Genomic DNA, 22,353 nt, shown 5'->3' with positions numbered 1-22,353 from the left:
CTTGATTTCCAAAGCAAGATGTTCTCTTGTATTCAAGTTCTGCTATTACAAACATTTTCAATAGCCAGTAATTCTTCCTGGCTGTCATCTACACTTCTACATTACCCGTGGCACTCCCTCTTGAGGATCTTGTTTCACTAAGTAGGTTCCTTTGCAAAAGAGGAGGGAGGAATGAGTGAGAAGCCAGATCTTTGTTTTATTCCCTCTTAATCCTTTATTCCCTGCAAATCAAATAACAATTGGAATTAGTCTTCCAGTGATATTTACAGTTAGCCTCCAATCCTTTACTCATCCATTTTAAACAACTGCATGAGGTTTCCTTCCTTCCATCTGTTTCTTATCTGAAAGCCTGTGCTGAAATATCAAATCATAATCACTGTCTTGGTGATTTTTCTTTTTTTTTTTTTTTTTGCTTGTTTTTGTATAACTTTGTCTCTTCCTCCAGATGATATTACACATAGCTAACAATGTGTAGAAGGAAGTTAAGAACACTGAACTATGGAATTGCTCCCCTTGCTTCCCAGAGTCTTGCTATGCTCAAATTCAACCAAACAGGTTGTAGATGTGGATGGCAAGGGATCAAACTTAGAGCTTCAGCACAGCATCTAGACTCAGCTGGCAATAATTAAGGTATATTGGATATGTGAACACCGTCTAGACACTACAGCAGCCTCAACCACTCAATCAGCCTACTATTAAGACATACAACAGAGCTAATACTGCTCCTGCGATACTGTTAAAATCTATTTACTAACATTTGAAATGTATACAGCTAGTAACATTAAAATAATTTTTTGATAAGTTGCTATCCAAAATCCCCAGTTGGAACAAGACTTTTTTTTTTTTTTAATTTTTAATTCAGTGTAGAACATCTAGGAAATATAAAAGCAGGAGACAATCTGATCTTCACATTAGGTTTTATCTCATTATCTAATACCAAAAAATTGTCAAAATATTTGACATCAATGGTTGTTATCACGTATAAAGCTTTAATTAAAATATCTCCCTACAATTATTTTTTATTTATTTTTTTTGTCGTCATACCTGTGCCAAGAAGACCTGCTTTTGAAGGACTCGGGGTGACCTTAAGCTCAGACGACTTCCTGTCCATTCACCTCATTCAACTAACACAGACATCCATGGGCTGGCTGGACATACCTAATATTTCCACTTCGTCTGGTGCTGAACTATCAGTGTAGTAACCAATCATACCTGTGGGTGTACACTTGGATGAAAGCACTGCAGAAGACACCATCCAGTATCTACTGAGACCTGTTTCCAACCTCATCTCCTGGATAGACCTGCAAGAAGTCTTGTCTCAAAGACAGCATTAAAATAACCTTTTAAATGCAACGCCAAAACAGTCCATAGAAGATTATACAACACAGGAAGAACTACTTGTTTTTAGCAATTTGTAGACTCCCCTAATTTACCCCCCCCCTTTTTTTTTTGATTCCCTTTTTGTCTTCTGAATTAAGGATTCTTGTTTCCCCTCACAAACTTGTTTTGATTCTTCTGGTTTATTTACAGACTACAATATTGTTTCCTACCTATCCTCTTCACTAGTATTATAATTCCCAATTTTGCTTGGTTAGCTACTGGCTTTCTCTTAAAACTTAAAAGGTGCTTTATCATCCAGTGCTTTAAAATGCTTTGTTTAGTCATACACCTAAACTGGGAAGTTCCCATCGCCTAAGTCACTCTGATTCCTGGAATGAAAAGCCTTCCGTGAAAAACCACTACCAAGCCTTAAACTACACATTCACTAAACTACATTCACTTTTCAAACTTTTTCCCTGAGTGAAGTTGCGTCCTGGTTTTGGCTAGGATAGAGCTGACCTTCCTCCTGGTAGCTGCTATGGTGCTGTGTTTTGGATTTAGTATCAGAATAATACCAGTAACACACCAATATTGAAGCCATTGCTGAGCAGTGTTTACACTAAGCCAAGGACTTTCCAGCTTCTCATACCACACTGCCAGTGAGGAGGCTGGGGTGTAGCAGGAGCTGGGAGGGGACAGATATGGATCTTCCATACCATATGACGACATAATGAACAATTAATATGGGCTGGCTGGCCAGGGTGGGGAGACCATTGCTCAGGGATGGGATGGGCATCAATCAGCAGCTGGTAAGCAATTGCTTTGTGCATCACTTCTTTTGTACACATTATTATTACTATTATAGTTATTATTTTTCCTTATTTTCTGTCCTAATAAACTGTCTATCTCAACCCACGTGCTTTTACATTTTTTTTCCCCTCAATTCTCTCCCCCATTGCACTGGGGGGGAGGGTGAGCAAACAGCTATGTGGTGCTTAGCTGCCAGCAAGGTTATACCACAGGTCGGAGAGCTGCCAAAGCTTTCAGTATCATCATTTAAAGCTATCTTCCCCAATTTTGGTTGACTAGTGGCTTTCCATTATGATGTCCAATGTGTGCCTTGACGTCCAGTGTTATAAAAACTCTTCTTTTGATCACACATCCGCTTCAAGTATAATAGAAAGTGCTATTAAGCATACAAGACATCACACGAGCCTAACAGATAACTTATGAGAGATCCACACACCTGAAATGGCACTAATCACCTATTTTTAGGCAACCCAATTCCTCTACCAGTGTCAGCAATGACAGTAGCAAAATTAATCACAATCACTGATACTTTACTTTGCCTTGGAGTTTATCTAGCCAGATAGGAATATTTCTGCGCAGCAATGAAACTATTTATTGCAATTACCACTGTAGCAGTGAGCCCCATTCCCCTGAGCTTCTTCATTCTTGGAAGAACACAGAATTAGAAAGCATATCCACTGAGCTTTTTAAGCTAGCCTCAGCTCATTCAGTACATCTCAACAACAGAAATCCTTGTCAGTTAGCAAAATACTTCAATTTGTCTCAATACTTCTTTTGCAGTTTCATTACAAAGCCTTGTTATAACCTACATTTTTGTGTCCCCCTGCCAGATTTGCCAAAGTTTCAGATACCTTACAGCACATAGCCATGAGACAGCCCCAGCCTCAGAGCAGAGCTAAAGAAACTTCCTGGCCTTGTGATTTCCATGCTGGCATCCTCCTACAAAACAGAGCTAAAACTCACACATCACATGCACTGAAGAACCAGATGAGGGGTGACAACAGCTGTCATTACAGAGCAGATATGGCCTTGACACACAGATAGACTATAAAATAGCTCATAAATTTAGGAAAGCCAGTATCGATTGCTGTGGACAATTTCAGATCACCTGCAAGCCTTGCCACTAAGGAGCTGAAGGCTGGGGATCCATATTGAAAGAAGGTGTAGCTCTTGAGCTATACTTCATATTCCCCCTCTCACAGTAGATTACTCATTTAGATCCCTGACTTCTCAGGGCTAATGTTGAAGACAGTAGGAGTAATGCTATGTAACACACAGGCACTTAGTTTGATAGCAGCATTTTGTAAAAATAAGGGCTAATTTACAGCTTTGGGTTACAGTTGTAAAAACCTACAATGATTAAACCTTCATTTTAAAAACTGTGTGGGAAGAGTCATGACTAATCTTACATCTCACTTTCATGTGCTTTACTTCCTATCTGAATAGCGCACAGTAGGTTCTGGAGGGGATAGAAGTTAGAGGAAGAAAATCAGCAACAGCAGGACTTCTCTCAAGTCTTACACAATTTTCTGATTCTCAAAATAGCCAAATCATAAATCACACTCAAATGAACAGTGAGGAAAACAGAGTCTTGGGTCCTACTATTTCATGGACTTGACTGGTGACGATGCAGTGTGATGGTCCCACAGCACGTGCAGAGTTACAATTCCTATATTTTACAACAAGTCACAAACTGGGAGGAATGGAAAGGCAGAGAGGACATTATTAAAAACAGGAAGCCTTTGCAAATGACTTTTTTTCCTTCGTTAGCTAGCTTAGCTAGCTAATGACACTGAAGCAAGATTTCTGTTCTGGCTGACTTCTGTCAGTATCCAGTCAGCAATTCTGAACATACAGGATGGTGTGGTGCTGACAAACATCAAGTTTATTCATCAGTATTGCTCAGTCTGATTTGAGATTTCAAGGGAAAGTTAAAACTAACATTGGTTAAGAATTGATTGACTTAAAATGTTTTTTTTAAACATTCATGAAAGTAGCTGTTGGAGTGACTATCTCCGATTGCTACAACTTGTTCTATAATGGCAGAAAAATCCAATAATTCTTGAGATATAAACAACATACATAACTGCAGTGCATGCAGCACTAGTATGGCTATTTTCAAGCAATATATTTTCAAGCACCTATAGAAGATTGCTACGAAAATTACTACGGAAAACTTTCAACGCAATTCCTCCTGCAACTGTATGGCAGATCACATTTCTCCGAGGTATTTTCACTGCAGGAATTCGCACATTAGAAAGTTGTAGCACCAGAGTGCCAACCCCAAACATCAGCTGTTGGATGTCTAAGCCCCCAGCCCGAAATCACAGCTCCTTTGGGAAACAAAGCAAAACATCCAACAACACACAGCTGCTGGCTTCTTGGCATAACGGTTTGATTGATAGATTTCCTAAATTTGTGAGCATGCAAACAAGATTTCAGCCATAAGAACATCTCCAAAAAGCACTGGAATGACTGCAGGGCAAGTGCCTCAGTTGCAGCAGTCTTCCTCCCCTCAGTTTACTTTTTCCCCTATTAAGAACTCCATAATGTAATCCAGTCAAAGAATATTTCTAGGATCAGATGCTAGATCTTCAGATCAACATCAGAGGAAAAGACTAAAGGATTAATGCTGCTGTATTTTATTGCTTAGTTTCTTCAATGCTTCATTGTAAGCCTGTATTTTCAGAGCATTTTCAGAGTCCAGTGTTAAAAAAAAGTATTGAGCTGAAATAACCATTTGATTTTAAGAGCGGGCAGAAATATTTTTTGACAGCTCAAAGGATTTTTTTTTAATTTACTTATTTTAATTATTTTTGAGACGGGAATTATACGCAGGTCATTTTCTGTCACTAACAAAACCACTTGAAATATTTGGAAATTTTTCATAACTGCAAAACAAAAGGGAATGTACCAGCTTGAAAAATGGGGATTTTCATTTTATGACATCTGTACATTTTTGCTTTTAATATTTGCATTCCAATACATTAGAAAAGTCTTTGTCATCACATTGTTACAACAAAAAGCTGTTTTCTGGTTAAGCTTGTCATTTTTCAAGCAAATTAACAATATCCCTAAAGGCACTTTTATGACTGTCTCTATAAGACTTACATAATAAGAATTTTATTTTCAGTGTTATGGTAGAAAATTTTGCCATATGCACATGGATCTACCTTTTTATTTTTTAAGCTGATGAGGGAAAAAGGGAAATTTGAGAAGTTAACTGCTAGGATTTGTGTATTAAGTGTTTTATCTAGCTACGCAATTAAGAATTACATAAAGTTTTAGTCTATGATTGAAATACTATTTTTCAAATTCATTCTTTTACATACACCCTAAGGCTTGATCTGGCAACATCTGACATCAGCATGTAGGACACTACAGTTTCTCAGCAGAACTAAATGCAGGCATCTACTTTATCTCAGCTAATTCCTTCTCCTTCACAGGCATGTGTTAGATGGCATCAGCTGAGAGCTACAGCTTGTGCTAGGTAAAGCCTGTGTCAGCCAATATCTTCTTCCAAAGTGTGGTTTGTTCTGTGTGTTCAAACCAAACACTTGGTATCACCTGGTACCTTTCAGGCTGTCAGAAAGCAGCATTTGTCTTCTTCAGCAGCATCCAAGAAGATGGTCCAGGAAGAAGGTGTTTTACCAGGAAGGTGGAAAAGGGGAACAAACATCCTCAGCTTTGTGGGAATTACCTCCTCTTACTGCACAGTACACACAAAGTGGCAAGATCATATTTTCTTAGACCACAGACTGATGCTATCAGTGATAGTTTGACGACAAAATAATTCGAAAGCTGTATCTTCATTTTTAAACCAAAATCTACATCTGTCCCTATTTATATTTAGAAGACTCAATGCTAGCACAATTTAAAGACCTCTCCTTTCTTAGAAAATGAGTAATATAAAGTCCTTTGTACTAACAGCAGTAATAATAGCACTAAAAAGGTACACAGATTATGCCAGGCCCCAAGGCAAACTGTAATGTACTCTGCCACTTAGTTAAATTAACAAAGAGGAAAGCATTGGGAAGTGTTTTATTAAATTTTTTTTTTCTGTTGTTCTAATTTTTATCCTGAAATCAAGCCAATGAGATACTATACACTTGAGGAATGAAAAGTTGCAAGCAAAATAAATGCTGTTGCAATTCACACCCGAGTACAACATCAGTAACCAGTAGGCTGCATTCACATCACTGATCTGCTGAAATGAGTAGTAAGCATAGTTTACAGGATGAAGTGCTAGATATTGAAGTTCATATTCTAAGTTTTTTTTTAATAATCTAAATTCACTCTTCCAGTAGATTTTTTTTAACCAACAAATATTTCGCCCTCACTGATACACCTAGTGATGCATGCAGTACGCAGTATTATGCTGCCATCTACAGTTTAAAGAAGAAAATAGACTGCACAGTTCAAATTATAATGTAAACCACTGGATTAAGTAGCATTTATATAATACAAATCTGAGCTTCTCAAGAAATGAGCGATCAAGATGCACAGACATTTTTTGTGCTTACATTCTAGCCCAGTAAGCAAGACTTGTAGCCTTACTGAAAGCATCAGCAAGACTTCCTTGAGGAGTCCTAGCTTGGACTAGAATAAAAAGTTACAGTACATTAGCACCGAAAAAAATAATAATCAAATTTCAATCAATTGTATGAAATACAGATTTGGGAATCTTGATTACAAATGTGAGATCACCTACTAGCACTTACTTTCAAAGTAGGTATTAGCAGCTTGGAAATAGTTATGGGAAACTTCACATTCCAAAATATTTGGACACCATGGTTTTTCTGTTCTCAGGGTGGCTCTTCATAAAATTATATGCTTTTGCAGGTGGTTTTTTTTTTTTTAGAGAGTCTTTCCATGAAAACAAATAAACCCATTTTCTTGTTAAGAAAATAACGGAAGTCTTGTGGATGTGGAAATCCTGCAAGTTACCAGTTCGTCTTCCAGAATCTGACACCTGGCTTTATTTCCTTTGATTTTTGTATTTTTTTTTTTAAATCATGAACTAAGAAAAAAGTTCCTTATTTAATTTGAGTGACTGAAATTCCAAAAGCAGATGACCGTATTCTGATTGTCTCTCTAGTCATTACAAATATGTTCATTTTGACCTTCTAGTTTTGTAACACAACCAAATCACTGCTAAGTGATTTTTATTTTTTTATTTTTTTGGTAATCGAAAATGTGCAAGTTATAAGTGGTACTAAATTACTACTAAAACACATAAAAGCTTGCTTTTTTTTTATTTGTATCCTCATTCTTTTCTATGTCTGTGGATACATAGAAAGCTGGAAGTTTTTCACCAGCTATAGTGCTCAGAAAATGCTTCTTATGAACTGAAAAGGGAAGAAGCCACTACGTGCACACAAAGAATACTCTTATCTGATGATAACTGGAGTTTCAGACCATCTACAATCGAGCATTCAGCTTCTACTGAACATTATAAACAACCTTAAGGCTTCCTAGTGAATACTGACCGTACTATGCAGTTTGCTCTGCCTGACGTTGCCAGAATGAAGTATTGTATGAGGTGCCCCACACCTCCATTTCCTCTCAAATGCAGATCCAAATACAGGAAGGAAATGGATGGCACGTGTTCTATCCATAAGTTACTATATAGATTGCATGGCCCAAACAACTCCAGGTACTCCAAGACATTTGTCAGTCCAGCTAACAGGTATTCAGATTTCTGATGAGTTCAGGGAATTTTTTTTTATATGTACATGCACATTTACTATATATTTACTACTCAGTACACTATCCTGTAGTAAGAACATATGAGTCAACATTAGCAATATATTATAGAAGCCTAATATAACCCTCCACAGAACAAATTCACATTCATTCATAGTCTAAAACTATTTTTACCCTCCTACAGTCGTACCATACCTTCTCTTCTCAGAGCCCAGAAAGCCTAGAAGTCCTAGAAGTTTTATAGGTAGCAAGCCAAAACACTGTCCTAGAACTGAGATTTTAGTTTATCTTGTGCTTTGCAGACCGTATTATTAGGTTCTCTCATCTCTTAACCAATAACTCTTTGAATAGGGACTATTTGTATGTGTGCCTACAACATCTAGTAGGTATAAAAGCTTTTATATATATATATATATATATACACATATATACACACACCTATATTTTAGACAGCATCCTTAGAAAACTATACTATATACTGAATAAGCATTACTGTAAATGGTTTTATTTCTTCCACTTTTCTTTGAAACAGTGGAAAAGGGATAGAAAAGTCAACCTGACCTTTCTGTAACTCACCTTCTCTTAACGAGAAAAAAATGGGTTCTGGCATCACAAATTTCACCTGAATCTTTCTTGGCTCAACAGAAAAATAAACATTTGTTTTTGAACCCATGAAATGGAAAAATGCTTCTCAGCAACAAATGCCATTACCTGGACCTTCATACACAACCATTCCCAGAAGTGTTTGTTTAAACACCCCGCTCATTTCTAAAGCTTAAAACTGAGGTGAACAGTGCTTTCCCTGCCCCATGCCGGTTATCTAGAACTGGAAAAAAAAGATTGCTCTGTTAGCAAGATTTGCATCCACATGTTGTCAGATTAACATTTGCAAATCAAAAAGATTAAAAATAATAATAAAAAGCTTGTATAGTGTATACAAATTTAAGAGGCCACAGGAGTATAATGCATGCTTAAATACTTTGCTTAAACCTCTTTTTAAAAAAGGTTCGTTCTCCCCTTTTCCCTTAAGTCCTGTCCACAAAAATTCAACTGACATGAAGTCTGGTATTAAAAATCCCCATGATCCATGTTACTAAATCCCAACTGTGTGCATTTTTTTTGAAAAAATGCAATCAAGAGGAAATCAATGTGCAAACAATGTAACAGCAAACCACCACAAAGGTCCAGCTTGTCCAGCTTCTATTTCTGTGCCAAAAAGGGATAAAATTCACTTTGTTTGCTATAGATCAACTACTTCGTTTATCCTGAAACCTTTATCAGAATAAGATTAAAGAAATTTGTTCCAAAACTGCTAGTTAGAGTGGGTACGTTTTCACTATTTCAACATTGGAAGATTTTTTGCTGCTTCAAACAAATTTCTTACTAATTTGACTTGCTGTCATACTCAGACAAAAAACGACGTGCTACTTAGAGTACCAGTTATCAGCAGTTCCTCATTTCTTACTTCCTAAAAAAAAGATCCAGAGGCAGAACTAAATGTACAGTCCTGATCTCTGGTGCATGTACCCTTTAGCTTTCATTGCAGTTGTTTCTTTCTGAATACTAAGAGGAGTTTTAAACATCACAGAACCTTGCACTGAGATTTTACTTTCCTCAAAGACGAACCACGGTAACTTTTTTGTGAAAGATGACATCTTGACTCTTAAAGCCAAGAAATGCACGAAACACCTACAGACTAAATCCAAGTGACTATGAATTTCAAGGACAAAACTACCCTTGAGAAAAACAGTCTGCTGCTCTACCCATTATAGGCAGCAAGTTAAGCCTTATAATCCATCATCTTACTTTCCAGCTTTTTCTCCTAAAATGACTGCTTTCACTTTTAATGACGCATCTGCTGTAGGATCAAACAACTTAGGACTTAAGTGCCAAATGCACAAGTTACAAAAACTTCTAAAGAAAAGCTTTCTGAATAAGGTGAGTCACAGTACTGAAAGGTCAGATCCTGTATTACAGTTAACTGTTTAGGAGGTACAGAGGGAGATACAGATAAATGTAGTTTCTCAAAGGAGAGCTCTTCTTCAATCCTAATTACTTAACAGGACCTACCTTATCTAGGGTTGCAAAGATGCTTCTACCTCTACCTCATGCGCTTATCTGGACTATACGCACAGTCATTTGTGTTTTTTCTTGAACCAACAAACCTATACAGTATCCTATTAACCAGCTATTTACCTCTTTTCTCTCTCCAAATCAAAAACTCAAAGTTTCCCGGAGCAGAAAACGCACTCAAACAGAACAAGACACAAACATCAAATAAACTTACAGGAAATTTATTCCAACTTAGTAATATTTGCTATTGTGTGTATTATTCAGGAATTTATAGACCATATAAATTATTTTGCTACTACTTTCAGAAATGTTTTAGTAGTACTACAGAAGTTAATAATACACCAATAAACATTGTCACTGTACAAAAAAAAGAAAAGCCTTTGTAGAAAGGATAGTGGTTTTTATTGTAGTCTTAGAAAATATTTATGAAAGATACAAAATCAACTGTTGTAATTATCTGTTTATTTTACAACCTGTATGCCACCATACTCTTATGGCTTTTAGATATTCTGTCCAAAGTATTTTAAAACATGCTTTAACAAAGTATTTTACAATTTCAAAATTGACTATTTCTTTACTGGAAAAACTCCAAAACATTTACCTGAGAATTCGGTATCATAAAATTGTCATTCATTCTTAACTTTTGCAAGTTAATGATATAGCCTATAGAAGTCAACATGCAACTTGTATGTCTACTGTATTAAATAAATATTAAAAATTATTTGATGCAGCTGGTTAGGCAAAAACCTACCCTCAAACTTCAACAAGTTCATCATAGATTTAAATACATGACATGAATTTTATCCTAACCCAACGTGAAACGACAGCCATAACTTCTGCACTGGAAGCCCTGCGACATTTGCTAGATGGAATTCAGATGTGGCTGATCAGACCATGGCAGTGGAGCACAACTCTTTTCAGTGGATATTCCAGCCTCTGGACCTGGTCATCACAGACTTTGTTTCATTCACAGCCAGGTGAGTCAGGGTATGGGCCGCTGGATATATTTAAGTTCCCAGCCAGTCACTCTATATACGTGCTCCACCAGTTTATAACAAAACATATTTAACCCAAGAAATTCCATTTTAGAGTACATGTATTATAGGACGATGCTTTAATGTCATTATCCATGTCGTTTCAAATAACAACTTTAAAAAGTGATAGACAGAGGGTTTGGGACTTTGTTTTTATTTTTACTGTTTCTGTTGGCTTGCTTACTAATTAAAATGGACACTTCAGATAATATACTGCCCATGATGGCAGTACATGAGGGAGGCAGGATTAAATTAACCAGGAATATACAGATGCTGGAGAACAGACACAGAGAGCTTCACGAGTTATACATATACAGGATCAACATATATAAATCCTAGTACTTTAAAAGAATTTCAATTTGATTATCTGAAAATATTTCTGAAGCAGCAGAACTCTCATGATGTCTGCAATATAGTATTTATTTCTGAACTTCAGTTACTGCAAGCACTGATTTATACAAGCTATGCTCCTTTAACATATTTTTTCCCCTTAAAATATGATATATGATGAAAATCCAAGGATATCACTAGAGATTTGAATTAACTTTCAATTGTGTAAGTGAGGTAGTGTAGTCACTTGTATTAGGTGCTGGTTACGAGAAGTACTGTTGAAATCTGTCAATTTTGTTTTAAATAAGTGGCCTAATAGTCTTTATTTATTAATGCTATGTTACCTGCTAAGAGGAAAAGAATTAAAAAAAGTCCTTGCCAAATAGTTTCTTTAGCAAGTTTTGTCTCACTGCAAGAAAAAACTGCAAAGTAGTATTTACAATAGTCCTTTGCTCTAGTCGCTGCCTACTGTACATGCACACGAAGACACAAACAGCTAATATACACTCTGAGGTAGGAAACGAAGAATTCCACTGGCTTGTACAAGATTCTTCATGTTTTGTAAACCAGCAAAACCAAAGTTTTCTGTGGTGAGGTTCAATACTTAGTTCTGGTGTGAGAATAACATCTAAATAACAAAGCAATCATCAGTATACAATATGCATCTACTTCCACGTAAAAGTCTTTCTTAAAAGGGGGGGGATTACTTTCCATTTCTCTTATTTTAGTGGCTGAATTTCTCCTTCATAAAGTAAATAAAAGAAATCCCTCCAGCTCTTTTCCTTATTATACATTTTATACATCTATACTTATAACACAAGCCATTGAAAATGCACCACAGGTTTAGCCATAAAATTAACCTGAAGATTAAAATTCTGAAATAGATCTTTACTGGTCCCAGTGATCAGAGGGCAATTAGACTTAGAGATTACTTAAAATGCAATTAGGCACTCAAGTTATGAAGAATTTGGTGCCTGAATACCATAATTAAAAAAAACAAAGCCACTTGTCCATAAACTTTCACAATACTTCAATTCCAACTCATCACAAACAGCAGCGAGCTCAAAGGTGCTAGGATAGTAAGTTACTGTACATCAGTGAATTTTAACAAGCACCTGGGATTCAGATGCCAGAGGATCCAACGCACACTGTAAAAGCAAAGAACTGTATCAGTTTCAAGCTTCTGCCTTTCCAATACGTTATTTCTCCCACAAAAAATAAACAGAGGAAGAGCAGTATGCTGCAGCACCTCTGCTGTTCCCATCATCTTAACTACACATAGGAAAGCTAAGACAAAGGCAAATATTTAATAAAAGGTGGCTCTGGTACAGGGATGTGAACAGCAGGAAGCAGTTAGCTGTTCCAGAGAGTATTTGCCAAAATCTCCTCATAATGTCACGTTATCCTAACCCATCTATAAAATAAACATTTATAAAGCTATATACGCTTCTTAAAGTTTGTCTGCCAGAAGAAAAAAGACATCTTAAACAGATAAGCACTCCATGTACGGAAGTTATTGTGCATAAATATATGTTAGGAATCTTGAGATGTAGAGTGGCATTAGGTACTGTGGCATAAACCAGAGTGAAGGCTACTTGATACCTGAATGAAAGCTTCCTCACAAATACACATCTGTGCACAAAGTTTATACTTTCGAACAACTTAATTGAACATCCCTTGCCATCACCACACAAAAAATGCTCTAAGGCTGACACGTACAAATTACACTCTAGAACTACACAGAGCAAACCCAAAGCTTGCCAAGTAATATAATGACCATGTAATTGTCAATGTAGTTTTTGAAGAAAGTTTCCTCTTTACTTTCACTTTGTAAGTTACTTTAGGATAATGCTCAATCTCGCTTTAAATCGCAATGTTGAGGGGCTGGCAATAGGAAGAGAATAGATTTACTCATCTGTAGTGCATTTGTCAGTCATTTGCTGACAGAAGTCTGTGATAGCACCACTCTGTCCACACTGCTCTATGAGTGAAGTTTTCTCCAATGTTCTTACAGAAGCTGGATGCAGTTCTTGTACTTGATCATATGGTGCATCACACACACCTTTCACACACTGATAACAGGAACTCTGCTCATTTGTAGACGTAACACCTGAAAGGCCATCTGCTAGTTCTAGACCCGTTGGTATTGCGAGCTCGCTATCAGATGGCGCTGTTCGTTCTCTCTCCGGGAATAAAAATGAAAGCGGACAATCTGAGGAAGAATATTTCGCAAGTATTTGTATTTGCTCATGACTCAAGGCTGCTTCCTTACACACCTGCTGGCAAAGTCCAGTCAAATTCTGCTTTGTCTCACCCAGAGTTGACAAAATGTGATTTCTCTCCTTCAGCAAGTTTTCTCTCTCATTTTGCTGCAAAAAGAGAAATAGCTTTTTAGCGTACATTTTAACACAAAAAAAACTAAAACAAGTCTGTAAATAACATTGCCAAATTCCTTCTGTTTCAGCAGACTGTAAGATCAACAATGACACAACCAAATGCCTACTAAAAGCACAATCCCACCCTATCTTGAAGTGTCAACTCAGCTATTTGAAGTGTCTTTTCAAAACATAAAGCTTTTTCAAAACTAATGCTGACAGCCAAAAGAATAATGCTTACTTATTAAACGAAACCTAGCTCCACTTACTGTAAATATTCCCAAAACACTAATTCTACAGGATAACACATCTAAACTGTTACCACCCATTAGGTCGACCAAACATTAAGCAGAACAGTTTCCATGGAGATTTTACTTTGAAAATTTAAGTGTAAAAAACTAGACATCACATTTTCAGTATTGATACTACTCTGTTAGATGAAAATACATTAAATTCTCAAGAAGTGCTAAGTCCACCACAGAACAAACAATAGACTCCAGAATTGTTTCTAAAGTAGAATAGGAAAATTTATTTTACTTCAATATCAATCTTTTCTGAGACTTCTGGTACAACTGGTTGAAGATGCAAGGACATGGAAAACTGAGAGGCTAGTCTAATGATGTAAACAAGCAATGTCTGTAGGAAAGAAAATGAGGAAACAAAGACAGGAAATAAGACCCAAATGAAGTAGCTGAAAGAAAAAACACGTTTTTAGTTCTACAGTTAATTTTAAAAGGCAGAGTTTTGAAGACATACATTTCAGTTTCTGCACAAAGTTTTAAATAGCTTTTGAGAAATAAATCATCATGGGTTACATCAATTCATTCTTAGAAATATTACTTTTATTTCTTCTCACATTCCTTCTTGCAGGAGAAACTCGTACTGCAACCTCTACAATTTCTTTTTGAAAGAATTCACTAGTGTTAAGTGGCACTTTGCAAGGGAAGCAGTTTTTGCCAGCTTCTTTTGCCGAAAGCGATTAGAAAGAGTGCAGCTTTGCCAGATCTCTTAATCTGAAGTGTACATTTTGGGTATGCAGAGTCACTCAGCTGTGCAGCATGGACTGATGAAATAATCTGGACTGTTGCTTAACACAAACTTCAACACTCAGAAATATTTTTTCCCAGTGTAAGATGGGGACGGGGAATTTAAGTTGCTAAAAAGTTAATGCATTTCAATTTTAGCTGCATTATATTAATACTGCAAAGAAATGCTAACTAGTTGAGGTCAAAATTATCATCACATTAAGAACTCTCACTTCTGGTGAAGAATCTATTTAGGTCATGCATTTCTCCTTGCTATAGCATATATAACAAGATCTCAATTGCATTTTAGATCACAGCTACAGCCTGTCACGCAGTGACACATCCTCCTCCTGAGCCACGGGATCTCCAAGGAAGTAGTGTTTCTTGAGGCCAGCTGTCCTTTACTCTGCTCCCCCTCACGAGTACCCTCAGTCTAAAACTTTGATGTGAGAAAAGTACAAGGTAGGTGGATATGCATACACAGGTGTTCTGAAAGAGCCGTTTCTTTGAAGCTAACCTTTCCCTGAGAGGCCCACATGTATTCCCATATACAGAACAGGAGTGAACAACAGGAACACAAAGGCTCACCCGGAAGGTCAATAAGCAAAGACTATATGGACTATACGTCAGGGGGGTCTGTGGTGGTTTCACACCAATGGCCAACTGAAGTCCTCAAAGGAAGAGGTAGGGGGAGGAGAAAATATGACTGCAAACAAAGGCTTGCAGGTTGAGATAAGGATCGTTTAAAGGAAAGAGAAAAAAGGGAGGAGAGTCTTGATGCTGTGCCAACCCTGCTCAGCAATAGACAAAACACTGGTGCGATACCAGGGCTGTTCTAGCTGCAGTTGCGGAACACAACACTACATGGGCTGCTGTGTGGAAGTTAACTCCACCCCTGCCCGACTCAGGGTCAAAGATGATCTTCTGTACAGAGCTGGTCAAGAGAAACGACTCAACCTAATTCTCTCAGGGAGCAGTTCGATTCAACACAGAGTACTACTTTTGTTCGCATGTAAGTGGAGCTTAAGACTTTCAGATTCACTCGGATAGGAAGGTACACCTCAGGAGGTCTGTAGTCTGAGCAGTCACCTCTGGGTAAGATCAGTCTGCTCAGGGGTTTGTCCAGTGGTGTCATGAAAACCTCCTAAGACAGAGCCCACCCAACCTTTATGAACAACCTCCTCCATTGCCTGCCCATCCCCCTTGGTAAAAGGGTTTCCATATATCCAGTTGAAACCTCCTAACTCTTTTTAGGACAGGGTCTCCAGCTATTCTGCCATGAATAATGCTACCTGCTAGGAGGCAGGAGTACTCCCATTCCCAACATCATCTTGATGACTTCCCCACAGATGTGGGCAGGTGGCTATTAGCTCTCCCCACAGCCATCTCTTCCTGAGCAGAAGAGGCCCCATTTCATCTGCCTCTCCTCACGTAAGTACTTCAACCCTGACTGTCCTGGGGACCTCTCTCCTAACCTTATTCATTTGTCAAGGTCCTTCCAGCACAGGGAGGGCGGTGGTGAAACTGGGCACCATATTCTGGATTCAGTCTAACGAGTGCTAAGTATAGGAGTGCAATCACTGCCCTCAAACCACTGGCTGTGCTCCTGTTAATACAACCCAGGATGCTGACAGCCTTTTTTCAGCCCGGACGAGCTGTTGACTCATGCTCAGCTGTTGACTCATGCTCATGCCCAGAACAACCCCCCCAGGCCCTTTCAGCAAAGCTACTCCCCAGCCAGTCTCCAGCCTCTACTAATGCAAGGGGTTAATGTCTGCCCCAGATAGAGGGGTTTCTCAAGAATGCACCACAAACATGTTTTAATCTGAGAAAAACAAAGACCTGATAAACAACAGCTCAGACATCAATACAAGACAACACGCTGTACATACTGGAAACCAGTATGAGTAGTTTTGCCAAATAATATTTCCTAACAGTACACAGAGTATTATCTACCTGTCCAAAGTTTTCCAACTATAGCTATACCGCATTATCCTCTCTCAAAGCCACATCACAGAGAATACCATGAGAAGAGCAACCAGCTTCTGAGACCCAAGACTGACCCAGAAAAGCAGAAAGGAGGCAGGAGTTGCCATGCACAAAGCAGCCTGGGTGTGTACCATACACTCTTCAGATGTCTTCTTCCAGCCACCTAAAAATTATGCCTAGACAAGTCTCTCAGTTTCTGTATTTGTGCACAACTTACACAAGTTTGACGGCGCACAGCATCAGCTGCCCTAAGACACTCTCAACAGCTCCAAACAACGTTTTCTCAAGAAGTTCTGAAGAAACTTACCCGCTCAGGAAAAAAAAGTGACAGGAAACATTTGTGCCTAGAGCACAATTCAGAACTCAGGCCTCACCTCACAATTCTCAATGCTCATTGTCTAGCACTCGCACAATGATCTCTGTCAAACAGCAGACATTCATTCTGTTCTAGTGTAGGTCCACAGAAAAAAAGGATATTACACTATAATTATCGTTTAGTCAACTACAGGTCTAATCTTGCAGATGAATCATGTCTTTAAATTTTTCTCCCCAAACTGTTGCACAATATTGACAAAGTTACAAAACAAACAGAAATCGCATAAGACGACAGAAACAAACAAAGTTCTGAAATGTCAGAAACAGCTTCTTGCTATAGTAATATAATTATATAGTAATATAATTTTTTTTTATTAGCACAACCACCTGATTTCCCTCCCCACTCGAGTATCTTCATTCAGCACACTGAATGGACTTGCTCTGTCAACTCAGGGTTGTATGGCACTCTCAGCCTTCCCTCAAAGTCTCTCATTTACTGCAGAAAAAAATCTAATTTTGTGAAAGATGAAGCATTTCTGGAAAATAAGTTTCTAGCCTGTGGTCCTTTGCTCTAGTTTTATTTTCTTTTTCACTTCAAGGTCAGACGGAAAAAACGTGCTTACATGACTACATACGCTCCTGATGCAGATACTAAATTCACCTACATGGAGCACAAAGTCTTAATTACCAGACAAATTAAAAGTACAGTAAACCTAACTATTTAGTTCATCTGGTGTAATCAACAACAAAACTGAGATGAAAGGGTCAGAAACAAACATTAGAAAAAAGCCATTCACAATAACTTTCTTGCCAGAAGAACTTCAGATCATGCAAAGCTGTCTGAAGCTACACATTTATCACTTTAAATGAGTAGCAAATATGTAAACGGATGCCTGTAAAGAAATTTGGATGCATTAATTCCTCAGCTACAATCTTGATAAAACTGATAAGACTGCAAGCAGCTTCCTGAGTTCTGCTGTATCTTCTGCCTTTCTGCACGTGTCTCATTTTTAAGATTCAAGACTCAAGAAACTGTTTACCAGCCTGTGCTGATATGTTACAAGAACAAATACCAACAATACTGTAACAGTAAACTTGATCATGAACTATATGAGCCAAAGGAAAAAAAAAAAAGCAAAGCAGGAAAGTACAGAGAGGTAGAGAACTTGGCAGGATGAGATGACAGTGTGGGAATCGTTCTGTATAATTAAGCTCAATACTGATGGCAGTTCCTAAACAGCCTTCACCAAGAATTATGCTGTGATAAAATTTTACCACAGAAAAACACAGAGGAGAAGCGTGCATTTTAAAGTAGGCACAGAAAAATCTAGAACTGTTATCAAGAAGTCACCTGTTTAAGACTGAAAGTTCTCTGAGCTTAAGTGAATAAAATAATAATCCACCTCAAGCTACTGGCAGATATCCAAAGACGACATTTAAAGACAGACTCAAGTCAATATTAGTAATAAGTATTTATACATACCAGTTTTTCGATTTCAGATTCAAGATTCTGTATGCAGTCAAGTTTTCTCTTACGACATCGCTGTGCTGCGATTCTATTTTTACTTCGCCTTCGGATATCATGAATACAGTCCAACTGTTCAGGAGTTAATTTATGCATTTTCAGAAATGACTGGAAGTCATTTCTGGAAAGTGAGATAATCCTTTGTGCATTAAATGGCAGTTTTACCTAGAATGTAAGATACGGTTGTAAGTCAAAGGTGAAACTGGTTTACACATACTCCAACAGGTCAATTCAAGTCTTTAATTATAAGCATTCTTTATCACAACACTCATCTTTCTTCCTTAATCTCAGAAGCAAGACCAAAGTAATATAGCCATCAGATGAGGTGGATAAAATCCAGGCGTTTCAAACGGATGAGCTCAAGAATGGGAGAAATAATTGAGCACATTTACACTAGATCTTCAAAAGAATGTTGAGAGGAGGACCAAAAATTGATCCCTGTGTACAGCAAATCACTTAAGCGATACATTCTAAAACTAAGTTATGGTTAGGTGGTACATAAAATAGGTGTCAAGAATCATTATGCAGACTAAAGTTTCCTCTAACCTGCTACTAAGAGTGTATTCTGTATCCATTTTTATATTTTACCGTAGGAAAAGTTAATATGAAACAGGCATCTACTTAAAGTAGAGAAGTTACTGGCAGTTAGTCTTTGTTTTATAACTCTTAATGCTGGAGAAGAGAGAAAAATCAGGCTCTTGCTACTAAGTCAATGTACACAGTATGTACACCTGAGCTACGTACGGAAGCAGGTATCAGAAACACACAGATCATACAGTCCTGATAAATACTGAAAACCATCTTCACAAAGTAAGCGTCAGGTTTTATTAAGCATCCAACTAAAGACACTTTTAATCCCTCTATTTGAGTACATTAAACAGTAGACTGTTACCTTGCTGTGGTTAAAGATCTGGAATTCGTTTAAAAAGCAAATAAAAAACCACCACCCTTTTTGTGTTTGGCTATCACTGGTTAATAAGCAGACAAGCAAATGGGCAAAGTATTACCTCAAGCCATGATGCCATTTTCTTCTTTGTAATGTAAAGATGAGGAATGTTTTTAAGCCAATTCTGGCCCTTTTTGGCCTGTCAATGTTCTACAGGAATGGCAGCTTTCACTTATTTTAAGTCTCAGTAAGGTCCCACCATACACAGAGTTGCATTCCAATTCTACAATTCTAGGAACCGTGACAGAAGTCATTCTATGTACACTGTAAATCCTTTTGAGATTTGACTACTTACAGCATCTGTCTACAATGCTACCAAAGCAGTGACATGTAGGAAAGAAGCGCCAAATAGTTTCTGCATTTCAAGGGAACAAGGATAGCCAAAGTTTTGGAGAAGGTGACGCTATTAAAGCGGTCTTAAATGCACAGCTACTGTAGGCAGCTTGAAAACTTGATTTTCGTTTTGCAGGAAAACTGAAGTATTATTTCTCTCCCACCTTCTCACCTCAAAAGAAAACCAGGAACTTTTTAAGTTTCTATAACACAGACCATGAAATTTAGTTATGTTTAACTGAAGTAGACAAAAAAAGAGAATCCACATGCTGTGGTTTAAAATACTTCTAACATCTTTTGATCAAGTTGTTCCAGAGAAATACCTGAAGAGATCTAATACCTAAGCATCTATCACTTCAAAACTTTTTTTTACATCTCCCTGAATTAACAGTGATTTCCCATATAGATCTTCAAATGGTTATTTTAAATTTAATTCCCCAAGTTTTTAAAACAAGCAACCACAACAAAATAACAGGACTCGGGCTTCTGAGTAAGGCCTTAAAAGACATGGAAGCAAAGGATACGCAAGGATGTTCTTACCTCACATTCTTGTTCTCTTGCTGAACAGGATTCACTGTCTCCCTCAGTGTCAGTTTCTGAATCCTCTCCTAAACTTATCACATAATTATAGGGACATTGTTCTTGCTGTTGTCCCTGAACATAATCTCCACTGCTTATTTCAGAGCTGTTGGAGCATCCTTCGGTACTAAGGTTACTTATGAAGGGGCAGTTGACAGAATTCAATGTTGTAAAAGTTCGTTGAGAGCAAGGTTCAGGGCTTTCACTGATCCTGATTCCCAGCCACGGACACTCTGATTTCTTCCCTGAATATACAGGCTCCGAGCATTCTTTCAGAACTGCAGACTGTAAATGTATTTGGCAGGGCTCTGTACTGTAAATATCGCTCCAGAACCCTTTTGCTAGATGTTCTGCTATCTCTCTCTCCACACTGCTTCGATCACCAGCTGATGTAATGTTAATGGCTTCTCTAGTGCACAAATCAACCTTTAAAGGTACATCATCTTGACCTTCAATTTTGTCATTCCCAACTCCAGTACTTGTTACAGTTTTTTCAGCTAAGACTGTGTTGTTTTGCACACCACTGAAATTCAAGTTACCATATTGCTCACATGTATGCAAAAAAGACACAGAATTAAGTCCATGAGGTGCAGCAGTGTTTTGAGGGAAAGCAGCAACATCAGTTTTCTCCACAGGACATGAAACACTCTGAGTCACAGAATCCTTCTTTGACTCTTCCTTTTTCTCAGTGTCTTCCTCCCCTTCTTCCATTTTTACCTGAGTCTCTTCACATTTGGAGACCAGCTGCATAGGTACACACTCCTGAGCTTTTCGTGTGCCATCATTATCAGATATTTCCTTCCCAAGAAAGGGTGGCACCTGAGTGTCTTTAATACTGGAATTGGACTCTGTAGTATGAACCTTGTCATTTCCAAAAGCTTTCTGGAATTTCCTATACTTTGGACATTGGGAAGATGAGCTGGAGACATTACCCTTTTCTAAATGTGACGGATCACACGTTTGATTGGTGTTATCTTGGAGAGCAGGTGATGTTTTAGGATTTTCTTCATCTTTACAGAGCTTTGTGTGAGATGTTTGAATATATTCTTTTTCTATAAGTTCTTCTGCTTCATCATCTATTTCTAGGTCTCCATCATTCACGTTGCCAATTTTAGGGTTTGCTTTCTTACAATGTTGTGTACAACATTTCTTCCTAGGACATTCCTGCTGATCCGATTTACAGTCCAAAAATTTGAATTTGAGAAACTGGAAGCAGGACTCTTCAATGTTGTGTACGCCCAAGAATTCAGCACACTTGCAAACTTCAGACACATTGTCTTTATTTAAAATAAGTTTAGCTGTGTATGCAAACTGAAGCAAGGGACTAAATCCTTTAAGTGTTACCTATTAAAAAGAAAAAAGAGAGAATATTAGTAAGGCCAACTTCCTTCTTGGTGAAACCACAACCAAATCTCACTTGCCTCCTCTCAACCAGGACATACAGTATGAAAGAGAACAAGGTTCCGTGTTTCCAATTCCAGTACACCAGGCAGTTCGGTTGCCAAGTTTCCAGTTACAGCTCCAATGTTGTAAATGGGTTTAAACACGCAGAACTCACATTTACCAGTGAGCAAACCATGCCATCAAGATAGAGAACAAGAGAAAAGCAACAGATTTGTTCCGCAGGGGAAATCTGGCCACAGTCATTGTAAAATAAATCTTCTGACACAATTTTATCCTGTATATTTTATGGCGATTATCTTCTTCACTGTGATGAATCTTTTAAATAGTACTAACAAGTGAAAAATACTGGTTACTGGTTTTCAGTGTACAGCAAACTCCAATTTTGCAAAAACACCTTTCAAACTGAAGTTACGCATGAATTACCCTAGAATAAGATCAAGATGCTGCTGGCATTAATCATTCCTCTGAAAAGCAATTACTGCTATTTGCTCAGTTTAATGCATCACTGATATAACAGTTTTTGAAATAATGGAATTTGACCACATATTGTTACTGTATCCATCCTACTCCTTTCTTCTTCCCATGGATG

General features: G+C 37.8%; 1 protein-coding gene and 1 long non-coding RNA gene across 5 annotated transcripts in view; both read right to left on the bottom strand.

The window, feature by feature from the left end:
• Window positions 1-242: 242 nt before the first annotated feature.
• On the bottom strand, window positions 243-2,528 carry LOC121079436. Its single transcript, XR_005825033.1, has 3 exons — window positions 1,907-2,528; window positions 1,045-1,212; window positions 243-349 (listed from the first exon to the last, which is right to left on the bottom strand). It is a non-coding gene; the product is annotated as an uncharacterized LOC121079436 (long non-coding RNA).
• A 7,582-nt stretch (window positions 2,529-10,110) lies between these two features.
• Window positions 10,111-22,353, bottom strand: part of BACH1 (BTB domain and CNC homolog 1) — a 30,513-nt gene continuing 18,270 nt past the window's right edge. For all 4 annotated transcript variants that reach the window (XM_040576665.1, XM_040576684.1, XM_040576655.1 and 1 more), the window contains 3 exons: window positions 20,322-21,704; window positions 18,461-18,667; window positions 10,111-13,642 (listed from right to left, as the gene is read on the bottom strand). In XM_040576665.1, the coding sequence (XP_040432599.1) occupies window positions 13,181-13,642; window positions 18,461-18,667; window positions 20,322-21,704 (2,052 nt within the window). In that variant the 3' untranslated portion in view covers window positions 10,111-13,180. The remainder of the gene's footprint in view (window positions 13,643-18,460; window positions 18,668-20,321; window positions 21,705-22,353) is intronic.

Source organism: Cygnus olor, chromosome 1 (genome assembly GCF_009769625.2).
Source record: "Cygnus olor isolate bCygOlo1 chromosome 1, bCygOlo1.pri.v2, whole genome shotgun sequence".
Taxonomy (NCBI): domain Eukaryota; kingdom Metazoa; phylum Chordata; class Aves; order Anseriformes; family Anatidae; genus Cygnus; species Cygnus olor.
This window is presented reverse-complemented; position numbering and strand designations above follow the sequence as displayed.